Source organism: Mus caroli, chromosome 13 (genome assembly GCF_900094665.2).
Source record: "Mus caroli chromosome 13, CAROLI_EIJ_v1.1, whole genome shotgun sequence".
Lineage (NCBI taxonomy): Eukaryota > Metazoa > Chordata > Mammalia > Rodentia > Muridae > Mus > Mus caroli.
In genome coordinates this window covers 63539859-63557004 of record NC_034582.1, presented here as the reverse complement: position 1 = coordinate 63557004, position 17146 = coordinate 63539859, and the positions used below count along the sequence as shown (strand labels likewise).

Sequence of the window (17146 nt, the reverse complement as noted above, 5' to 3'; positions counted from 1 at the left end):
GACCTTCTTGTCTCCTCTTCCCCATTGTTGAGATTACAGGAGCATGCCACTTTACCCAGTTTTCAGAGTGCTGGAGTTTGAACTCAGGTCTTCATGCTTGCGCTGTGAACACTTTACCTGATAGACCAGCCCTCCTGCCCCATAACTTCTTACAGGATACGAATTATTTGATTGATGCCACATTGGCAAGTGACTGGGCCCTCAAGTTCTCAGGACACAGCCCAACTTCAGTTTACCATTATGAGTCTGATCTGGATTTAGCATTCCCAAAACATCCTGCCCAGGAACATGGGAGAGAAAACGCCTAAGGTAATGTGAAGAAAAGAACTCTGATGACAGTGCCGTGATGACAGGGCCCTGCATCAGGGCTGGTCCTGGAGAGGATAAGCATTCTCTTGATATCTTGGGTCTGAGCCAGTCAACGGTTGTCCTGGGGACTGTGGGACGGGGTGCACCTCGGAATAAAGGGGTACCTCCCTTCTGAGAAAGAGGAAATAAGTAAACAAGGCAATCTGAGGAAGGACATAGAAATGAGCAGTTCCCTGGCAGAGGAAGAGGCTCTGAGCTGGGATGCTGGTCTGAAAGGCTACACTCGCGCCCCCTGCTGGGAAGAGGGGGTACAAACATGGCTTTGCTAGTTCAGGTTCTTATCTTGAGTATATATATATATTCATATTCTGGAGGGTTTAGCTTCCAAATTCTCCTCATTTGTTTTGAAGACACTTCCCTGGGAAGAAGGGAGCCAGCTCTCACAGAGAGCAACTAAGTTGCTTTATTATTATTTCAGCTGTGCTTACTAAGGAAAGAGTTAGCATTTTCTAGTTGAGCAGGGGGTTTGTCTTTCCTCATTCCCTCAATTTCTCCAAAGAAGTTCCAGTGATGAGGAGATCTGAATCATCGTAAGCAAACCAGATGGTTGTTTTACAGATGCTAAATATTTTAGGAGTTTATGAATGGTGTGGCCATGAATCCCAAACCAGTCTTGTTCAGCTGCAAGTGGATCTCCTCAAATAGGTCATTAAGAATGTTTTCTAGCTGGGGATAGTTGCACACACCTCTAAGCCAGCTCTCAGGAGGCAGAGGCAGATGAATCTCTGTGAGTTCAAGACCAGGCTGGTCTCTACGTAGTGAGTTCCAGGACAACCAGAAGTACACAGTGAGACCCTGTCTTGAAAAATGAAAACATATGCAGCTGGAACCGTGAGTCCCACCACCTCTTTGGTTGGTGATCTAGTCCTTGGGAGCTCTGACTTTCACCTATAACTATATTGTTATATCCTCCTATATCTATATCAAAAGAAAAAAAAATAAATCTTTAAAAGAGTTCATCTTTGAATTCTTAGGGAAAAAAAAAGCAAAAGAAAAATGAAAACAAAGCAAAAACAGCAAACAAAAGAATGTCTTCAAAACTTCCTATCCACTCCAGGATTGCCACTCACAGAGGTGGTGTGTTACTGTACCATAGCAAGAACTTGATGTTAGGAAATGCGTGGAAATAACAGAAATCTGTCACATTGTTCTCAGGAATCTCTGACCTGGTGCATACACTCATGGACTATGAATGCACATACCACCCCCCACAGCACATGAAACACTTGTGTGTATGGGTCATGTAGAGATACAGGCATACACACTACATATGTACATCACATTAATCACATATGAATGGGCTCCTTGCCCATACAACACACACGAAAAACACGCCGAGGTCTACCCAAAGTTAATATTTTTAACTATCTGTACTAAAGGAGTAGAGATAAAATATGGCTGCATTAAAAAAAATGTCTTAGAGTTGAGTTCTGAGATTGCGATGGAACAGCTGCCACCTCCCGCGTGAGTTTCACCTCCCACGTGGGCTATGCCTCCCATGTGGGTTACACCTCCCGAGTGGGTTACTTAGGGCAGCACCAAAGGTTCCTCCCAGTCTGTAGAGTTCTTTGTGGGCTCTACAGAATACCAGCAGCAACTCCGAGATGAGTTCATCACACCATACTCCTCATCTTAATTCTACTCCCGCTTGGTCCCTCCATTCTCCTGCATGCCGCAGGGCGCTTTGGGGTACATAAAATCAATCTATCTTTTCCTTCTGTGCCCACAGCCTGTCAAGATATAAGGCATTAGGCAGATGCAAAAAAGCATGGCCACCTTTATTATCATTGTTACTTTGGAAACACGGTTATGTATGTCCCCTGCCTACCGCCCCCCCCCCCCAGATGAAAGTCTTCCATAGCCTTGTCAAAAGGCTCAATTAGATACACAGCTTGGCTAGCAACAAAGCAGATGCCGATGACCACTCTAAGTTCAGAAAAATGAAGCAAGTTGCTAGCCTCAGTATTTTACTTGGGAAAACTCCAGTGAGACACTCAGAAGAAAACCTCTTGGTCAGAGAGGCTGAAGTGACTATACCCACAATTCTCTGGAGCTCAAATCTGAGAAATGTCAAAGGTGTGGGAATAAATCTCCTGTCCACTGTGTCTGCTGGGGAACATGAAGCCTTTGGAAACAATGCCTTTTGGATGGCACTGAAACTCTAAGTGATTTGTCATGTTAGAATTACAGTCATGTGGTGTGCCTGTCCGTCTCCTGGGCAGACCAGCAAATTCAGCTCTGAGACCTGAGGAGCTGGCAGTGACCAAATCATGTGCTAGATGACAAGGGCACAGTGGATAGGCCATTGCCACCCCTTGCTGATGGGAACATAAAGGGGATGCGTCTTGAGAGCAAATTTGTAACATAAATCAAGCACAAAAATATATCTGGCTTTTGACTTCTCACGTTATTAGTAACTGAGTCTAAAGCAATGATCAGAGAGGAAGTCACGGTTTTATACATGAGGTTGGCATCTGTGGCAGAATGCAAGCACATGGAATATTAACACAGTAGTATCGAGCAATACAGACATATACAGACATAACTAAATGAGTCATAGAACTGAATACTAACTAAGAATTTGGAAACCTGCCTACACATCATTTCTGTAATCTCAGACACCTTTTATTTTATGCTACATTAAACAGTCGAAGCATACAGCTGCAGTAAACGTGAAGTCTGCCCTTTATAAACAAGATGAGTATCTTGACCAAATAAGTTTTGAACCAAATTTTAAAATAGGAATGTGAAGTAGGTGAAGTCTGCCCTCTGGACAGAAAGCCTCTTCCGGGGCAAGGAAGTTGGGGCAGTTTTCAGATTCCTTCTATATTTTTATCCTTTTCCATCTAAATTCTTTGAACACACTTTTACTCATCAAAAGAATCACAGCTATTTTGTTAAAATGCCCCCTTACTTGTCTATAAACAAAAGAATCACTTATGAGGTTTAGTGGATACATTTTGAGAGAAGACAGCATCTGTCAGCTTATTGCAACGGTGCTGTGTAACAAACTTGAAACTGTGTAGCAGAGGGGTAGACTCCAGGTTGGCTGGGGAAGCTTTCCTCCATGTACCTCCCTTCTTGGAATAAATGCAATAGATAGGGATCATGTACGCTTGTCCTGAAAGCAGACAAGAGAGTTGTATTAAGTCCCTAAGGCTGCAAGCCCTGTGCTGGGTGCAAAATGCAGGTATCATGATCACATTGCATAAAACAAAAACAAAAGCAAAAACAAAAACAAAACCCAAAGGGTTGAGTCTAAAATCCAGGGAGGGACCCTAAGGGGCAAGCATGCCAGAGGGGATAGAATCCTAAGAGATGCTTTGTTTGTTTGTTTGGGTTGGGTTGGGTTGGTTTTTGGCAAACCAGAATGCCAACGTCAATTGAGAAGCAGAAGTAAAAATTATTCTGAGTCTTTTTTTTTTAAAGATTATTCCTGTTATACATACAGTCTGCCTCTGTTGGGTCTACAAGCAAGAGATACTTATCATATTAAATGCCTGCTTTTGTCTCTTTAGATACTGGCCAACGTGATCATTTTCATCTGTGGGAACTTGGCGGGAGCTTACCATAAGCACCTCATGGAACTTGCCCTGCAGCAAACCTATCGGGACACTTGTAATTGCATCAAGTCCCGGATCAAGCTGGAATTTGAAAAACGGCAGCAGGTAAAATGTGTTTTTAATCCTATATCTGTACTATCTTGGGCATTTCTAGGATGCCAGCTATTAATTAACATTAGTGGCAAGCATTCGTCTTGGTATAAGCAGGACCGTGACGTCATGGCAGGGTGGCAGCAGCTATTTTCCACTCCATTGGTCATGTACATCCTCCTGAATCACTTTAGCATCAGGAAGGAGTTTCATTAGGAGATGGTGTCTGCCCATTGAGTTGTCTACGGCTGCCCTGTGATGACGGTGAGAGTGGTGTATAGAAATGTACATGGGGAATTACCTTCACTGTATTGAAACAGTGCAAAGCAGAACTGATAGAAACATTGAGAGGTGTGTACAGTCAAAGCATGCGGTGTCCTACAAAGTGGGCAGAAACACATATACCAGACACACTAGAGGAAAAACTCGCCCACAGTCTTGCAATGAATGGATATCCCTTATCTTAGGTGGTTGCATGATGCGGTGTTTGTGGCTTCTCTCATTGCTGTAAGAAAAAGTTTGACACAGGCACCTTAAGTAAGGGTGGGTTTATTTAGTACTCATAGTTTAAAGGCTTTGTCTGTTATGGCAGGGAAGTCTTGTAGCCAGAGTGTGAGGCAGCTGCTTACACTGTGCCCACAGACAGGAAGCCAAGAGACATGGATGCTGGTGCTCAGCTCGCTTTTATTTATGTATTTATTTTTTTTATGCTTTCTGTGACCCAAGTCCACAGTGTGGTCCCACCAACATTCAAATTAGCTCTTTCATTGTCAGTCACCTTGCTGGAAAACCCTGCAGACACGCCCAGCTGCGCATTTCCATGCTGATTTCAAGTCCAGTCAAGTGGACAGTGGACATTCACCATCGCACGGTCTGAATGACACAGAAAGTGGCGATTGCTGTACCTGGCTGTGAACTCTGAGTTCTTCTTCTGTATCACTGGCCACCATGTTTTCTATGGACCATAGTCCAAATATAGATACTGTGTTAAGTTGTATTAAATTAACATCTTCTATAAATTTCATCAAAATGTATTTTTGGTGGTGGGAGGGAAAATTATCACTTAAGTGTTAGCCCTGGACTTCTGTTTGTATATAAATTTGAGAATAATAATCAGGTTTTTAGTTTTTCAAACTGGAAACATCAGCTCGTCTGTTTAGTAAATATCTGTTGAACAGCATTTGTGCTGGGCATGGTTCTAGGTGAGAACAGCAGGGTCTCACCGCTATTACTGGCAAATCTTGTGTATATTTTTAAATATTTTTACCTCCCATTAAATTCATGTTAAATTCATTTGTCTATGTATATATCCATCCTGGTTCTTATACCTAGGTCTCATGATAAAATCCCTTAGCTCCATAATGCTTGTCTCTGATGAAAGAAATCAGTTGAAATGCATCATAGCATACAAAGACAGAATTTATTACAGAGTAAACTAGAAACCTCTCAAGGGGCGAGAGTGTCCAGTGGCTGAAGGGATGGACCATTGCAGATCAGAGTGGTCTTCCAGTATGACCATGCAATCAGAGAGAGGAGAGCAGCATGCTGGCGTCCATCAGGAGTGAGCTTTACACTGTCATCTCTAACATCTCTAAAACTGGCAGACCTTACTGATCAGTATGTTCCTGTGTAGGTGAATGGCATCCCATCTAGATTGAGTCTTATGGGAGGGACAATGAAATGTTCTTTCCCCTTACCAGAAAGCGTTAACCTAGTAAGTAAATTTTGCAGGCTTCTGGGAAATTCAGAATATCATATTTCCTCTCAGAACCAGAGAGAGACTCAAATTCCCTCATCTATTTTTCTCTCTCTCTTCCTTCCTCCCTCCTGCTATCCCTCTCTACCCACCTCTTTTCTTTCTTCAGTAATCAGAATCCTGCTGTCTCCATTCCTGGTTCTATAAGCTACTGATTATGAAGAAAGGGGTCCATTTCCAACAACATTCAAGCCTGCTAATAGCTAACTTAACTATCTACTAGACATATCAAAACCATAGATAGTTGTTTACTTAAGTAGCTATTTAGGGTTTTTTGATATCCGTGTGCCCAGTCATGTTTAATTTTGGGGTTCTAGAAGATTCCACAATGTCAGTAGACATCCCTTCTCATTCACAATTGGTTCCACTATAACATGATTGTTTTGTTTTGAGGTTTCCTAGGGAGACAAAAACAAAAATCAGAAAACAAACCAAATAAACAAACAAACAAAAACCCATGTATACATACAGATAGATCATGAATAAACCAAGGAAATAATTCCATTCAGTTTCAGATCCATGGATGTGTGAAGTTACTGGTGTTCTTTTCAGGAACACGGATGACTCAAAAGCATCTGCGTCACTGAGAAGCTTACCCAGAATGCCTTTCAGGTCAGCAAAGGTTCCTCACTGAAGTACTACCAGATTTAGCTTTACACCTCTTACATAATTTAGCACCACCCATGCAGTTAGGAAGTCAAGAAGAAGGTCTAATCACCTCTCTCATGCTAGAAAAATTAACAAGTCCATTGCTGCATGCCTGGGTATCACTATACAGTAATGGGCATTTCATTGTTATCATTATATCTGAGAAGGCACCACAGTATTCTTGTGTGTCTATTGGTCATGTCTACAACTGTATAGTCTAAAATTTGAACACTTTAGAATTTTAGATTTTTCTTGAAAAGAAAATACAGCCAAGATTGCTTGGGTGTTAAGAGCACTTGCTGCTCTTGCAAAGTTCAGTTCCTAGCCTATGTAGGACAACTCACTACTACCTGTAATTCCAGTTTGTTAGCTCTGACCCCCTCTTCAGGCCTCCATGGGTAACCACATCATGTTGACATACCCCCCACAAACACATACATAAACACATAATTAAAACATCAAAGGCTGGAGTTTCATAAGTTTGGTCCAGATAGAAACAGTTAACTTTATTTCTCATCACCTCTAGGCTCTATTTCAAAATAGCACTAAAGCTACAGGAAACTGAATTCCAAGTAGGCAGATTACAGAGCCTAATGTTTATAGTCACAGCTTTGACAAAAGCAGTGATTCAGGCTACTGACATCATCAACACATCATATTTCCTTGGCATGGCCCAGAGCTTGGGAAGAACATAGCATTCTTGTCTCTCTGAGCCAAGGAGCCTAAGTGTTCTGGCAGTCTATGTGATCACAGTCACCACACCCAGCTACTGGGTCATGGGTTCCCAGGGGCCAGAGACTATGTGACCCTCTTGGGAGGTAGCAGAAGGGGAGAGATTCACTGGAAATTTTATAAGAGAAGGCAGAGATCCTTTATAATCAAGAGATAATCAAGAGGAAAGATTAAGGGAGCAGAAACATCTGTTAAAGATGTTTAATATAATAGAGTTTGGTCCATCAATTGTTAATGGTCTGAGAAGCTGGGAGTCCATCTCCAGAGACTGATTCCTGGAAAATACTTTTCCTGTTAGGAATTCAGAAAATGTTTTTCTAGAATGAGAATACGTGGTTTTTTTTTCCAGAGCAGATTATTAAATAAGACAAAGAAATCATCTTGCTTAAAATAGAATTCAGTCTGCTTAAAATAGAGCTACGGAGATGGCTCAGTGGGTATGTCTGAATGGCTCACTTGCCATTCAGACATGAGGACCTGAGTATGAATTCCTACAAGACAGACAGACAGACAGACAGACAGACAGACAGACAGAAGAATCTTTACTCTCAGTGTTCCTGTGGGAAGGTGGGAAGCAGAGACAGAAATCCTGAATGATCACAGGTGACAGCCTAGCTCAAACAGCTAAAATCAATAAATAAATAGGCCCTCTCTCAGACAAGGTGGAAGGTTGGTTCTGGCACCTGGGTTGTCCTTTTCTCTCCACACTTTGCTATGGTCTACATGTACATGACTACATTCACACACAAGAATCTAAATATCCATGCACGCACACACCACCACCACCACACAGACCACACACAGACACCACATAGATGAGAAAGAGGCGGGGAGAGAGAGAGAGAGAAATGCACAGCCCAAGGATTAATCCCAGAGGTCCCAAGACCCATGTGGTGCCACAATCCAGACTGAGGTCTTAGGTTCCATGTCCCCTTCCTTGGGCTGTGCATATCATTTCTTTCATCAGGTTCCAGTAAATTCCATTGATTTACACAGTCACTATAGTAAGTAGTAATATCCTTGTAAGTCCTTTATCCAGGAAGATTCATGCTGTCTAACTAGAAAATTATTTTGGCCCTCATTACTTAGACAATAAATACTGCAACATAACGTCACATGGCAGACGCCGCAAAGTGAGCTGATATCCCACAAGTCTGAGAGACCGTAATCTTGATTAGCTGAACGAATTCATCTCCTCATGCCTAAGAGAGAAAAGCAGAAGGTGGGTCACCAGGAGACAACCCTCTTCAACCTGGAAGAGATCTATAAACAGCTGTTGCTCCCAGGACATGTATAAGGAATCACCCAATTCTAGAAGCATTTGTTCAAGTTCTGTGATTCTTTCCCTACATGCAAATGAGAAGTCTTTGAGGCATTACTATTAATACATAAATAAAGCATCTATCTGGTAATATAAAGTTTTGAGCAAAAAGGAAATAAAAGTTTTTGATAGGAGTATTTTTAGAGATGGGGATTTTTGTTGTTTTCGAGGTTTTTGTATATGTTTTGGGGTTTTTTGTTTGCTTGGTTTTTGTTGATTTTGTTTTTGGTTGGTTGGGTTTTTGTGGGTTTTTTGTTTGTTTGTTTGTTTGCCTTAAATGTGCTCTCATGTAAAAGCAGCAACAGTCATTATTTTTTATTAGGTAGAAATTCTGGCAAGGCATTAGAATGAAGGCTCCCTTTAGGGGCTAAAGAGTTCTTCTCTGCATTTTGATGGTTGTCTGCTGCTTCAGCTTCTACAGGAAAAGCTACAGTCACAGTTGAGCATCTCATAGTATAACTGATGCTTCTCTGTCAGACCTGGGAACAGCTTCTCTCTGGAGTATGTAATTGACTCTCAGGAATTGTTGAGAGCTGGCTACAGAGCAAAACAAGAATCCTTTCTCTTAACTGCTATAGCAATTGAAATTGATGCTGCCTCTATGAGAGTACACACTGATTTCTTTTTCAGGGTAGAGAGAGAAGCCGACTGGGCATAGGAACTCAGCCCTGTAATCCCAGTAGTTTGGAAGGTGAAGCAAAAGGATTGCCATAAATTCAAGGACAGCTTGGGCTACATAGCAAGTTCCAGGAGAGGCTCATCTAGAAAGTGAAACCCTGCTCATGAAATAAAGAATAAGGAGAGAGAGAGTGAGAGAAGGGCAGGACTAGAAAGGAGAGAAAATAAATCCTCATTAGTCCGTATGTTGTCATTATTTTAAAGACATTACAAGTTGTCTTAGTCAGAATTTCTATTCCTGTACAAACATCATGACCAAGAAGCAAGTTGGGGAGGAAGGGGTTTATTCAGTTTACACTTCCATGTTGTTGTTGATCACCAAAGGAAGTCAGGTCTGGAACTCAAGCAGGTCAGGGAGCAGGAGCTGATGCAGAGGCCATGGAGGGATGTTACTTACTGGCTTGCTTCCCCTGCCTTGCTTATCTTGCTTCCTTATAGAACCCACGACTACCAGCTCAGAGCTGGTACCCCCACATTGATCACTAATTGAGAAAATGCCTTACAACTGGATTGTGGAAATTAAAGGGGGTTCGGGGAAAGAGTGGGGAGGGAAAATAGCACATGTCCGGCCAGAGTTCCTCCTATGCTCTGGGCAGGCAGATGCAGGAGGGCTGCCAGACGCTTTCCACTCGGTCCCCAGTGGGCATCTAAGCCACTGACCCAAGTTGATGGGGAGGGGGAGTGGACAAGGGGCAGCCCCCGAGTGGGGGCCCCAGGCGAGACCCTGTAGCTCTGGGGTTATGAGAGAGAGGGCCGAGGGAGAGAGTTTCCCATGCTGGGGAGGGCCTTGATGAACAGAGACAGTCTATGGTTTTAGAGCTTTATTGTAGAAAGGCAGGGGGGAAAAGAAAAGGTGGAAAGAGAGAGAGACCGGCCATGGCCAAAAGGAGAGAAAGGGGAAAGAGAGAGAGAGAAGAAAGGCTAGAGTAGGAGGGAGAGAGAGGAAGAGAGTGAGAGAAGTGAGGAGAGGAGATAAGAAGAGTAAGGTGAGTAAGAGAGTGAGGTGGGGCCAAGCAGCCCCTCTTATGGTATGCTGTTATCTTTACTGTTGCTAGGTAACTGGGAAGGAGTTTAGCCTGAAGGTCAGAAGTTTGGGACATTGCCTATGTGACTAAAAGCCAAGCTTCTCCTGTAGGGGCTGTGGGGCGGTAACTTTGACAGAATCCAGGGTCCAGGAGACATGAGAGAACTCCTTCTGTCCCATCTAGGTGAATTATCACTACTGGGTCCCGGGGTTCCACCTCAGCTGGACTTGAGACCAGACTGTCTGTGTATAGCCCAATGCCCCACACTGGATCTCATGGAGGCATTTCCTCACCTGAAGCTCCTTTCTCTGTGATAACCCCAGCTTGTGTCAAGTTGATGCACAACCAGCCAGTACACCTGCTTACCTATGATTTATTTTAGTGTAGGTTCTACAGATAATACACACATCCAGTAAGAAACACTAGACAGTGGAGGCTGATATGCCTGGATTCAGAACCCTGTTGGGAGGTCAGTAGAATGGGTCTCTTTTCTGCCATTGTTTTCAGACTTTCTTTCCTCCTTTAAAGTTCAAAGAAAAAAGCAAACATCTTCAGTACAACCCCGATTGGTAGACAACAAGTACACTCACCTGTAAATAGACAGGACAACAGAGACTAAGAATGCACTGTGCATCATTAAACAGCCTAATGCTAAAGCTGTTCTATATGTATACTCTAAATTTTGGTGCCTTTAGAGACAGGAAATAAGCGTGCAGCAACTAACATTTCACTGCCTTCTCCTGGTGCCAGGTGGTGTGCTTAGCTTTAGATACAACATTGTATCAGTTTCCCACTGCTGATGTTAACAAGTGCCATTCTTGATAGCTGAATACAAAACAGCTTTAAGAGCTGGTGGTTCTAGACTTTAGAAATACAAACCCACTGACCTCCCTTCTCCAGACGAAAAGAACACTTTGTCTTACTTCTCTAACCTTCTAGAAGCTTTCAACAACCATTAGCTTTTAGCCCCTGCCTTCCTCCACAAAGGCAACATGATAGACCCCATCCCCCGCCCCCACCACCTTCTGATTCATCTGTCCCACCAACTTCCTGCTCTGACTTTGGTCCTGAGGTCTCTCCTTCTGATGACCCTTACAATGACATTGGCTTCACCTAGATAGCCAAGTATACTCCTCCTAAATTTCACAACACCTAAAAACATGCCCAGTTGCTGGCAGTGTAGCTCTGTTGATATGAAACCCTTGGTTTGAGCTCAGTCATTGCACAAAACTGAGTGTACAGGCACATACCTGTCATCCCAGTGCTTGGGATGAGGAAGTGGGGGAATCTAGTGTTCAAGGTCACATTCAGCTACGTGGTTCTAGGCCAGCCTGAAGCACATGAGAACCTTCTTCAAAAACAAACAGAAAAGTTCCCATTTAATACATAAGACAATACATCCCATGGATTTGGACAATGATGTTTTTGTAGAATCTGACCACTCTTCTGCTTATTCCCGTAACAACTCCACCCACAACTTATGCCATTTCCCTGTAAATTTAGAAGCTGTCGAAGTTAAGTGACAAAAATCCCCACTGTTTGTAAATAAGTATGGTTTCTAGGTCCTCTGCCTCTTGTGCTGGCTCTGCATGGGTTTCCTGGAGCAATCCCTGGAAGTGTGTTAACAGCTTACTTGTCATGAGGGAATTCTAGATGAAAGTCATGACTGATTACTTGTAATCATTAAATGGCACTTCCAGTAACCAGAATGCCCTTAAAGCTACACAGAAGTGTCCCTGTCCTTATACTGCTGTGCATTAGCCCTGGGTAACAGAAGTAAGCAGCCATCCTGGCCTGTGTTTACATGACCATTGATGAAGGGTGTCATGCAATGGCATCTATCCTTGTGCTGTATGTTAAGTTTAAACAGCACAAGCTTGATGGTTTGTCAAGACAAAAATAATTAACCAAGAATTCTGTTCCTGTGGCTGGTTAAGAGCAGTGGCTGTCCTTCCAGAGGACCGGGATTCAATTCTCAGCACCCCATGGAAGCTTACAACCACAAATAACCCCAGTTTCAGGGATCCAACACCTTCTTTTCAGTCTCCATGGCAGAGCACACATGTGGCACAAAACATACGTGCAAACAAAACACCCATGCACATAAAATAAGACCCATCTCTCCATAGTCAAACTTGCTCTTTATCAGCAGAACGGACTGTGTGGGAAAGGGGAGGGATACGCTGATGGGAAGGATTGTTGTTCACCCCAAGGCTCTTTCTCAGCAATGGCAGTTAGAAGCAAAGATGGCATCTTGATAGTGGTCCCCATCCCATAAAGCCAAGTTGAACATGGGAAAGTAGGACGAGTTGGAGCTGTTGAGTCCCACAACCCCCCACTGCAGATCCTGGAGAACTGAAGTAGCAACTTTTCTGCAAAATCGGTTTCAGGAACTTGATCATATGGTGCACAGCAGAACATGAGCAGCCCGAGTCAGCTTGTACTGTGTTTATAGTTTGGCTCAGATATGCCTGCTCTGCTCAATTCTTGCATCCTCAGAAATTAGTAACTAAAGACTCCCTTGTTCCTGGCAACTGCTTGTACTGTGTCTGCTTTAGTAAGTGTCCACTGTTGTCTTTAGTGTCTCCTCCCGACAAGGACATCTAACATCTATCCTTTCTGTCACAGCGGTTCATTTATTTATTGCTAGAGAATTTGATGCATGAGTATGTCTTTTGATCAAACTCATATCCCACTACCCTCAGCCTTCCACCAGGATTCCATTCCGGCTGCATTTATTCTGTCTCTAAGCCCACAGAGTCCACTTAGTGCTGCCTGTATGAACATGACTGCAGGGCCATCTACTGGAGCATGTGCAGTCTATCAGGAGGTCACATTTGCAGACATGTGACAGTCTCTACCCCAGAAGTCATCCATTCCTAATAGCTCCTCAGTTAGTGTTGGGAATTATTAAGTTCCTCTCCCACCCCTGCTGGGACGTTGGCTTCCTCCATCTTGTGCAGGTCTTGTGAAAGTAGCCAGAGTTCATCTGAGTTCATCTGTGCCATGGCCTTGACATCATGGAAACACTTTTGCAGAAGTCCTCCCCCACCTCTGGCTCTTACAATCTTTTTGCCTGCTCTCTTCTGCTTTGACCACAGGGAGGGATGAGCACTCCACAGGCTGATTCTCTGCTATGAGCAGCTCTGTGATCGTGATGACCTCCATCTCCTGCAAATAGAAGCTTCTCTCATGAGAACCATAGTTTGGGGAATGACCAACTGCTTGCTTGTTGGATTTTAAAATCTGCTTTAAAACACATAACTCATGCCTCATGCTATCAAAGAGTCCAAGAACTCACAGCTGCCTGGGCCATCAGCTCTAGAGGTGAAACCAGGCCTCAAGCTCTGCTAAATGGACATAGAATTAACTGCTTCCTGAGTCCTTGCTGCTCTACCCACTGGCCAGTGTAGCTCTCCTTCCTAATTAGAGGAGCTTCCTGTGTGTAGTCTTTGTGCTACTGTTTTCTCTTCAGAAATTATCATACTACACCTTTCTCTTTGGAGTTTCTCCTTCCAAAGAGTCCACAGCTATGTGGGAGCTGGCCATTTCTATTTTTACAGCACTAGTTACTAGAATATAAAACAGTGCAGATTACAACAGATACTTTGTTTCACGGTTGGGAAGAAAACAATTGGAGATCTCCCCGCCACAGCTCTCTTTACTTTGTCTGCCATCCCAAACCATCAGAATAAAATGAAATGATGGCATGAGCCGTTTCTACTCCAGTTCATAGTATTGTAGTCTCAGGAAACTGGGATGGTATGACTCATGGAGAAACTTCAGGAAAACTGTACCAAAATGGTATCCATGTGGATGCTTTCAGATGGGAAATAACATCAACTCTGGGAGGAATTAATCAACAATCTTCAAAACAAGTGCTTTAGTCAAAAGAAATGAGACTCAACCCATTTTTAGAGATGGCAATAAAGGCTGTGCTGTGAACATTCTTCTAAGGGTAACAAAAAACACACAGTGAAAGATTGAGGAAAGTGGAGAGGGGATACCAAAAATCATCACCTGTCTTATCTAAGGAAGAACAGAAGTGTAGAGGATTCTAGAAGTTTACAGAGAGCATTCACAACTATGTATTCATTCCTTAAAGAGAATGATGTTCCTCTAAAAGAAAAATAAAATAAAACAAGAGATTGTCTTAGTGATCAAATGTTTGCAAATATCTCTTTCTACCATGGCAGTCAAAAGTCTAAGGGTGAATTAAAACTCTAGAAGTTTCCTCTGTGTGAGAAACCTCAGCAATACCTTCAATGGCCAGTTGGAACATGCCAGTCTACTGAGAGAAGCATCAGGAAATCAGTTCTATCCTCCACACTGTGACAAGCTAACACTGTTGGTAATGTCTGAAAGACGCCGGAGCCCAGAATGGTGTCCTAGGAAGAACACTGGCTTTGCTGGTGCTGACGCCCTGGAAACTTCTAATATTTCAGGGAGGTGACTTCATTCTTAAGATGGGTCTTCTTGGCACTTTCAGAAGTGCATAACAGGAAAGGGATAATCAAATGGGGAGACCCAAGTTGATGTGAGTAAAAACCAATAGAAAGAAAAATTTAAGTAATTAATATTAAGACACCAATTCAAAACTCGGCCATTCCGGTTTTACCATTCACACCTCTGATGTCCATCACTTACAGGAGAAACATTTCAAAGGCTTCTGTGACCTCCAACATGTTTTTGTTTTTATTTTTGCTGAGTATTACTCATAAAGTATAATATGCTTTTTACCAGGAAAGGGAGCATGTTGGATTTATCATCACAGGCTCACTGTACGTTGTGGAAACCACTAATAAGAGGCTTACTCTACATTGTGAAATCTGCTAACCCCACATGTCTGATGGTTGGTTAACATGGTCACAGACCCTCCCCTTCCTTCTGTGGTGTGCTCACGGAGTCAGTGCCAGTGTGGTCCTCCTGCATAGTAGGTTCCATTCATTCCTACAAGATGGCGACTGCAGGAGAAATCTGACCTGGAGGTCAGGGAAGATCTAATGACCAATCATAGGAAATAGCAGCGCAGTGTTCCTCATAAGAGAGAGGATCTCGCACAGGAGTGGAGCTCAGGAGAAGGAATGCATGTGAGTGTTGTGAGACAGAGTCCTGCTGGGTTTGGGAGCCTTTCAAGCAGCTTTGCTTAAGAAAGACTTACTTGGAGTGTTTGGAGCAAGCAAGCACTGCCTGCATGTACTTGGACCGCAGCTGGCCACTAGGGAGAAGTCGGCGCTATACATCTTCATAACACATACAGTCCAGACAATCACTGAAGTGAATAATACAGAGCATCCAGATGGCTCATGGGGAAGTGGGAGAGATGGGCACCAACCAACGGGACCATTCCAGGCAGACATTTGCAGTACTCACCTTGAGGAAACAAGAAACTGTGTCCAAGGTGAACCAGCCCTGTTTCTAAAGTGAGAGGGGAAAGCTTATTGTTAAAATAAGGGCAGCGCATGATTATACGAAATCACCACATGAAAGAAAATCCAGATTTCGTGTTTCAGTGGAAGCAAAGATAATATGGTATGTAGGGCTATCAATCCAGTAAGTCAAAGGCTAAAGGTGTCCTGGTGGGAAGAGCATTCAGCAGTCGCCTCCAGGAGCCTGGACCAATCATGTAAGATGTGAAAAGATGATGAAATAGCTGAGGTTTTATAAGAAAAAATGGGAGATTTGGAAGGCCATTCAGTGAGTTTGGAGCTTCCTTCCCCCTTTCCCTCCCTCTTACCTTCTCTGATATGGATCTGGGGCATATACACCAAGGAGAGACAGATGGTATGACAACACATCTGTGAACCACAGACAACCTGTCTCCTAAAGGGAACAACTCTTTTTTTTTTCTATGTAGCACTGAAAATGAAAGAATGCAGCATAGTGTTTGCTAAAGGGTTCTCTGCACCCCACAGGAATCAGAGATATGTTTCCTATTGTAGTGCATATCATTTTGACAATACTGTTTAAATTATGTATTGCCTATTCCCAGTGTATTTCATACATTTTCTGATGCATTATGCTGTGTATTCTCACTTTTTTTCTTTTATTCAGAATCATTGATTTTACAGAAGGGATAGGAAGTAATATTGATTGTTTTGTTCGTATATTATCACGCACTGCTATGTGTAATATCTTCTGTATTAGATCCTCTATGCTATTAGCTAACAAAGGTTTTAGACAAGGTAAAACAATTAAAAGGTAATTTTAAGGTAAATAACATAAAAGCTATGAAGGAAAACAAAGCATTCACAAGAGTGTATGGGAAATAAAGAGAAGTGGTTAAGACAAAAACTCAAGCATCAGAAAAGTTTAAAGCTTTGCATCTGAAGCCGGTGAAGTTACATCGCAAAGACAGTGTTGAAAATAGCAGTTTAAGCAAGGCTTGGGAGAACATACCTTCAATCCCAGCACTTGGGTCACAGAGGCTGGCGCCCTGGTCTTCATAGTGAGTTCCAGATCTGCCAGTGACCCTGCCTCAAAAACAACAAGAACAAGAACAACAACATCTGGTTTCAGCAGATCAGCATCCTATAAGTAGAACACAAGTTCCTAGGTTACAAGGGCTGTGAGTTCACACTCTCTAATCACTTGTGGCTCCCAACATACATACTAATACTATCTTGGGAAAATCATCATACATTTCTGCTTCTCTCTTCTGACTCCTATCCTTGGATATTAGAAACCTCAGGGATATGCGGAGGGAGCCCAACCACTACAACCAGACACTTTCCCATAGTGAGGCTTACCTAATCACTAATCAAAAGGGTGATACTGACCTATTTAAATGTTCAAACAGTAAACAAAGGTGGATAGCAGTATTAGAAATTTCGTGTCCTCCAAACCCAAGCTCTTTCCCTACTAGTCTCTAGCCTCATTTTGTCTGACCAATGTCTGTGAACTTGAGTTTGTGTAGCCTGATATGGAAGCAGTCTGGCTCCTCCCAGAAGAATGTGTAGGCAGA

General features: G+C 42.9%; 1 protein-coding gene across 1 annotated transcript in view; it reads left to right on the top strand.

Annotated features, from left to right (window-relative positions):
- The window catches only part of Adcy2 (adenylate cyclase 2), a 389152-nt gene that overhangs the window by 207939 nt on the left and 164067 nt on the right, over positions 1-17146 (top strand). The window contains exon 4 of the mRNA XM_021179908.2: positions 3888-4037. Within this exon, the coding sequence (XP_021035567.1) occupies positions 3888-4037 (150 nt within the window). The remainder of the gene's footprint in view (positions 1-3887; positions 4038-17146) is intronic.